General features: G+C 48.7%; 1 protein-coding gene across 2 annotated transcripts; it reads right to left on the bottom strand.

Moving 5' to 3' along the window:
- Window positions 1-249: 249 nt before the first annotated feature.
- IFT22 (intraflagellar transport 22) lies at window positions 250-6,527 on the bottom strand. 2 transcript variants are annotated; one of them, XM_032872509.1, is made up of 5 exons: window positions 6,423-6,527; window positions 2,826-2,902; window positions 2,619-2,708; window positions 2,144-2,346; window positions 250-1,462 (listed from the first exon to the last, which is right to left on the bottom strand). In XM_032872509.1, exons 1-5 carry the CDS (start codon window positions 6,459-6,461, stop codon window positions 1,314-1,316), a joined length of 558 nt encoding a protein of 185 aa, XP_032728400.1. In that variant the 5' UTR covers window positions 6,462-6,527; the 3' UTR covers window positions 250-1,313. The 2 variants fall into 2 exon arrangements, with proteins under 2 accessions (XP_032728400.1, XP_032728401.1); XM_032872510.1 differs by lacking the exons at window positions 2,619-2,708; window positions 2,826-2,902; window positions 6,423-6,527 and adding an exon at window positions 2,444-2,611.
- Between the last annotated feature and the right edge of the window lie 315 nt (window positions 6,528-6,842).

The raw sequence follows: 6,842 nt of genomic DNA, 5'->3' as shown, positions 1-6,842 counted from the left end.
ATAAAATATTTATCCTAGAGACTGAACTAACATGGACACTTTCAAATTGTAGGAGATAGAAAAACAAGTTGAGTCTCACTATTCATGGTCCTTATATTCTGTAAATTTGCCCCATGCACTGGATGAGGGATGACAGACCCCTGCTTCTGGGGAAATGCAGGGTCACGTGCCTGTGCGCCTCTGATCACATTTCATCTACCATCAATATGTAACCTTGTTTTATGGACGCTTCTGTTTAAAGACATCTTATTCGATATACATTGTTGATTTCATTGACATTGAACTCGCAGCCAACAGCAAAGAACTCAGGCTGGAATGAGGCTTATGGAAAGCACTGGTTTAGATAAGACACGTCACAGTTTTCTTGCACTTTGCAACATTAGCCAACTCCTGTGCCACCTTTGGGGGTCATTTTAAACAGCGAAACCACTCAATGAAAAGCACAGAAATGTGAAAACGTGGCGCCCAATAGGCTGTGACAAGGGCACTTGTTTATAGTATGAGAGCTGAAACAAGAAAGCAGAGTGTTTCAGCCTCAGCTGGAAACATGCGTGACCGATGATCCCAATTTTGGGCCGCTCTGAATAACGGAAAGCGCTGTATTGATCTGGGGGTTACAGATCAGTTTGAGCTAGCAGGCAAATTTGCAAAGCAGAACCCATGAAGGAGGATCAATTGTACCCTCATTTGGCATCAAATGTGGTCTAGGCCCCCTCCTTATCTAGGAGGAGCAGAACATGAGATTTAGGTCAATTACGGAAAATGGAAGAATCTATCATCTTTCCCCATATCGAAGGTGTAGGACCTGAGTGTTGCACCCTACCTCCCTGTAATTTAGAGGAACAGAATGGCAGCCCCATGAGGGTAAGGATTTCTTTGTTTTGCTCCTGCTGTTTATTGTCAACAGCTACAACAGTGCGGCATGACACGTCAGTCTTTGCTGGATGAACTAAGCAGTGAAAATCACCTTCAAACCAATACACAGGGATTAAACTACTGCCTGTCATTTGGTTCTGACGGTTACAATTCCACAATTTTTATCACTTGACGTATATGAAGAGGAAAGAAAAACAACTCAGTTTTCCAGCTCTTGGAGAGGTTTGGGGCAAAGGAGTCAGAATGGCAATACCAAGGACAGGGAATGAATGGTGCGAGTCCACTCCCTGGCTGAGTGGACCCTGAGAGTAGATAAGGGAAATGTCTTCCACGGCCACACGGAGAAGGACACATCGGTAGCTGGGTAAGATGCCAGAGCTGCTCTGGGGAGCAAGCTGACCTTACGTGCCACGCGGAAGAGTTCAGATATAGGGTGCTTAGGTGATAATTGACATCTCCTCCCGGTCTCTGCTTTCAGACACTGAATTGACGACGCTTTTTAAGTACTTTAGGAACTCCGACCTGATCTCTTCAGGGTCATCCTCCAGATTCGAGTGCACCAGCTTCAGCTTGTTCAAGGGGGGCGCTTTAAAAGGAAAATAAATGTAATTAGGCATGAACCTTTAAGGAGGGCCCCTTTCTGGCTCCCAGTGAGCTGAGTCTTATTGAAGCCAATTTGCTTAACTTTCTAGAGGCCAAACATAAAGTTGTGTCTTGCCCGCCATGATTTAACAGAGGAAGAAACGTTTCACCACAGGCCAGGGCGGCTGAGCTCAGCATCGTGGTCGGCATACAGTAGGTGCCCAATAAAGAGTGCCACCACACTGCCACCTGGTGATGGGATAACAACACTACAAGCCACTTCCCCATCCTCTTCTTACACCAGAAAGGAAGAGATTTCGGAGTATTGTGAGTGGTCTTCCATGAGCACTTTGTCACTCTGTCTTGGTGTGTGTCACATGCTAACTGGGAGTTCTTCCTGAGACAAGAATGTCCCTCATTGTACTGATGAGCGGCTAAAACCAGATATTTTTTTTTCCTTCTTGGTGTCTCCGTGTTTTTAAAGTATCTCTGGCCTGGCCTGGCTGCTAGGACAGATCTTCCAACTTGGAGATTCCAATTTACGTGGTCGGAAGAACAAAGAACAAGGACACAGGTGGCGCTCAATAATTGCACAGAGCTGCTGGGTTCAAAGACACGGGGACGATATACAATTGATCAGAGCACTCAAGACAAGAGCAGAAAGGAGAAAGGGCAGTGTCCTCACACAGAGACGGGCTTCCTTTATCGCTTCCGGAGCCTGGTTTGTGGTGCGCAATCAACAGACACTGGGTGTCTTGGAGGAGCTGCTGCTGGACGAAGCAGGAATACCACATCTCGATTTCCTTCAGGTGGCTGGGGAGGTCGGCGTTGAAGACGATCACCACCCCGTGCGAGTCCTTCATCAGGGCTGGCCAGCAGGACTCGAACCTGTAAGGCAGAGGAGGGGGCACGGTGAATGTCAGTCCGTTCTGGTTTCTAGCTGAGGCCTTTAAAAATAATGTCTTAGGATTAACTGATGGATGACCTGTCATGGTGTCATAACCCAATCGTTCAGGTTTCAAGAGCCGTGCATGTCACCAAATAATTGATCATGCCCCTAATACATGCTAGGAAGTGTGCTGGGCCAGAGTCCAGGTGCTTGGTGGGCAGCTGAGTCTTGAATCATTTGACGAAGCCAACCCCTTTTAAAGGAAACGTACTTTGGATCACCGCCACAATCCCACAGCTCAAATTCACACCCCGTGCCTTTGGCGTTGCTGGCCACGTGTGGGTTCTCAAATTCCAGGATCCTAGAAATAAAAACAATAGGTGCATCTCCACTTTGGGAAGCGTATACTTGGGGAATGCCACCGGCACCAAAAGGGGGGCGGTGGGCCTCTCCGGGAAACAGATTTGTCGGGGCTCACCTCACTCCTTGGGTTGGGTTGTATTCGGTGATGTCAGAAGATTCTGTCAGGAAGTTGGCCAAAACGGTTTTTCCACTCTGTGGAAGAGATAATGAAAGGTTTCTGCTGAAGAGCAGAAAAGTAAACCATAAACAGGCCCTCCGATACCTGGCTCGGAGCCGGGTGTGATGGCGTGTAGGCCACGGTCATGTGAGAGCGCCAAGGCAGAGGGTTCTCTCTGGTGGGGCGGGCCTTGCTGCCTTACTGTATGTGGTGAGCGCAGGCTGGTCTGGGACCCAGCATGCATGGGGTTCTAATGCTGGCTCTGCCTCTGGGTAACCTTCTTACCCACACTGATTTCCCTAGCTGGCTCTCAGTTAACTTATCTGAGAACAGAAAAAATCGTTAGTGTGAGTCTCTCTCTTGCCATGCTCCTCTCCACACCAAGAAACCAGTCTGTCACAGATACGAAGCCACTGAGGCCCAGAAAGGGAAAGGGAGCTCCTCAAGGTCACACAGAAGTTCAAGGTTAGAGCTGGGTCCCACAGTGGCTGGCCGTGCCACACTCTCACACAGGGCTGTTTCTCCTTCTAGATAATACCAGTCATATGCAATCCTATTAACAAGACAGCCCTCCTGGTCCTTCCGCCCAAAGTAGCCATCTGTCCATCCATTCCATTCCCTCCCCAAAGGTGGTAACTATGATCTGTTTTCAGAGATTTTTCTGTACATTTGTATCATTCATTTAGGGGATATTGTATATGCTTGGATGTAAGACGAGGTGTTTTTTTCTCTGCAAATTATTCCTCAGATGAAAGGGAATCTCTTACACTCGAGTCCTTAAAAATCTCTGAAATTATTCCCTGCTCTTGCAAGTCGTTTTTTTTTTTAACAACTGCTTGACTAGAATCATTTCAATCGATGACAGTTTTGGAGGCTTACAGAGGTCACTCGACAGATTCAGAAAAAGGAGGGGGAGGGTCTTAATCTTGTTTTAGTAATTCTTTCTGAGTATGTAGCCTCACAAACTAAATGTCACTTCAAAGTAACACAGTTGAGGGGCGCCTGGGTGGCTCAGTCAGTTAAGCCTCTGCCTTCGGCTCAGATCATGATCTCAGGTCCGAGAATCGAGTCTGGTGTCAGGCTCCCTGCTCACTGGGGAGTCTGCTTCTCCCTTTCCTCCTGCCCCCCCCCACCAACTCAATAAATAAATCTTAAAACAAAACAAAACAAAACACAGTGAGTGGTTATGTTTGTGGAGACCATGAATATTTAACTACAGGATAAACGAATAAAGCAAATGTCATGGGAATGGTTCTTGGGGCTGGAATATAGTTGTAGAAACGGGGTCGTACACAGATTCAAAAAATGCTCATATTCTAAACAACTCAGATCGTGTGCTTTGTCATGTCTTCGTCTTTTTTTTTTTTTTTTAGTTTTATTTATTTAAGTAATCTCGACACCCAATGTGGGGCTCAAACTCATGACTCTGAGATCAAGAGTCGCACACTCTTCCGACTGAGCCAGGCAGGTGCCCATCGTGTGGCTTAAAAGTAGCTTCCGTCATAAAATCAACTCGGGTGTCAAAGGTGCTGGTGAGGAGCTAGCATTTTAAAGCTGTGTCATGAAATACAAGTAAGGAATAAAGCAGCATCTCCAAATTAATATATGTCTTTAATGTACCTTTAAAGGTGTATATAGCTACATGAATACATAAAACATTATAGAAGTGTATTTATATATTGCATCAATGCCCTTAAAGTTTATGTATACATATTGGTCAAAACCAATTGGTTGAGGGGGAGGGTTCGTCTGGGAAAATGAAGAAACTGTGAGGCACATCGGGTATCTTTAAGTGTCTACCTTGCCCGGAGCTGCTGAACACAAGATACAGTAGTGTTAAACACGAGGCTAAAAATCAAGCGGATAATGCCACAGGGACTTTGAACTGGGTGGTCAGGGAAGGGTGAAAGGGTGGTTTCCACTGAGACTGAATGACAAGGAGTCAACCCAGCCTTCCAGGGGGAGGGAAAAACTGGTTGAATGGCACCAGGTCAGAAATAGGCCCAGCATGTTAAAGGAATAGAGAGGTTGGCCATGGGGCGCCTGGGTGGCTCAGTGGGTTAAGCCTCTGCCTTCGGCTCAGGTCATGATCTCAGGGTCCTGGGATCGAGCCCCACATCGGGCTCTCTGCTCAGCAGGGAGCCTGCTTCCCCGTCTCTCTCTGCCTGCCTCTCTGCCTACTTGTGATCTCTGTCTGTCAAATAAATAAATAAAATCTTAAAAAAAAAAAGGGTGGGCCAATCTATGCAGTATTGAGGTAGAGGGGGATATGTGTATGCGGAAATACACTTTGTTGTTGAAGCTGGGTGATGAGTACCAGGAGTTCCTTGTTTTTTTCTCCCCTTATACGTTTGTGAATTTCCATTAAAAAAAAAAGAAGAAGATATTTATGCTTGGTTTACTTCTCACAATTCTATGCATATTGTTATTACTTGTCTACTTCACTCACTAGTTTATGTCTCGGCAAGTTCTCCATGTCACTCCACACAGATGTGCCTCCTTCTGGGTAACTGCTGGGGTCTTCCCCCGTAAGAATGTCCCTTAGTTTTTTGAGATGTTCTCTTATTGGTGGGCACCTAGGGTGTTTCCAGCTGTTCAGTATCGCTCAGTATCCCCTCTGGGGAACCTAGGTAAGGTCCAGCTGCTATAGATTTTGAGAAATGTTGAGTGCGGCCCTGAAAGCTACGCATGTCTTAACGTTGGATAACTGGATTGCCAGTAAAGCTGTTAGCAATCAGCAGAATCCGAAAGTACTCATTTCCCTACAAGCATCCTCATACTTCCTTGTTATCAGAGTTCTAACCTTTTTTCATCCACTCTGATGGGCAAGCAAGTGTCATCTCATTGTTTTATTTATTTTTTAAAATATTTAATTTATTTATTTGACAGATCACAAGTAGGCAGAGAGGCAGGCAAAGAGAAAGGGGTGGGGGGCAGGCTCCCTGCTGAGCAGAGAGCCGGATGCGGGGCTCGATCCCATGACCCTGAGATCATGACCTGAGCCGAAGGCAAAGGCTTAACCCACGGAGCCACCCAGGCACCCTGCATGGCGTGTTTTTAACAAGCCCTCCAGGCCACTGGGATGCGAGCTTAAGACGGAGAATATTCACTATTTCTACGGTGGTTATTTGACATTAAGTTTTAGTCCACGGGAATCTTATTCCTATGTATGGTGTGAGGTCTACGTCTAGATTCAACCCCACCACCACGCATACTGCGAGCGAACCGTTCAAACACCACGTGACAGCCCCATATTTCCTCTCCTTTTCTTGTCCCACAGACATGTTCATTAGGGCCAACCTGAGGGGCAAAGGAGACTCGTGGGACCTAGACTCTGGTTCCAAAACACGACTCACTACTTTGAGGACTTAGGGTAACGGAGTCGAGGTCTGGGGGGAGGGCGCCGAGTTCACGCTGCGGCCAGCGTCGCCCACGGGGTGGGCGCGGTGGGACAGGACTCCCGCCTCCTGGGGGGCTCCCGGCACAAGGCACAGTCCCGCGTCGCCCCGCGCCCGCCCGGGCCCCCGCCCGTTGCCCCCGCCGACCGGGCCTCACCTCGCAGGGCCCGACGAAGAGGATCTTGGCCTTCAGCATCGCGGTCTGCTGCCCTCAGGCCCGTCAGAGCCCACCCGGATGACCGGAAGCCGCCGCGCCGACTGGCTGTCTCGGTTTCCAAGGCGACGGGAGCGACCCGCGGGGGCCGACGGGAGTGGGCGGGGCCGCGGCGCGCGGCTGGGAACCCGCTTGCGCTTTGTGGCTGGAAGCGGACGTGCCAGGCTAGAGGAAGGGTGGAAGGGGAGCAAACCACCCGGATCCAAACTCGCTTCTGAGCCCGGAGAGCCGCAGAGCTCACGAGTGCCGCCTCCCTTTCGTCGTAGGCTGGGGACAGATTGCAGCCCCCTGATGTGTGCTCCTCCCTGTAACCCCAGCTCAGACTGGCCATGATGCTGGTGACCTGGGGTTGGGAGCTGGCCT

This window comes from Lontra canadensis, unplaced genomic scaffold (assembly GCF_010015895.1).
Source record: "Lontra canadensis isolate GAN:19392208 unplaced genomic scaffold, GSC_riverotter_1.0 scaffold45, whole genome shotgun sequence".
NCBI lineage: Eukaryota > Metazoa > Chordata > Mammalia > Carnivora > Mustelidae > Lontra > Lontra canadensis.
Note: the sequence above shows the minus strand (reverse complement) of the source record. Positions and strands in the feature narration are given on the sequence as shown.

What these genes read in the sequence shown, in the direction of transcription:
- IFT22 (XM_032872509.1), bottom strand. Translation starts at nt 6,461, where the DNA reads ATGCTGAAGGCCAAGATCCTCTTCGTCGGGCCCTGCGAG. An exon ending in TCTTCGTCGGGCCCTGCGAG is followed by an intron (nt 2,903 to 6,422) that starts GTGAGGCCCGGT and finishes TCTCTTCCACAG; the next exon opens with AGTGGAAAAACCGTTTTGGC. An exon ending in TAAAGGAAGCCCGTCTCTGT is followed by an intron (nt 1,463 to 2,143) that starts GTGAGGACACTG and finishes TTCCTTTTAAAG; the next exon opens with CGCCCCCCTTGAACAAGCTG.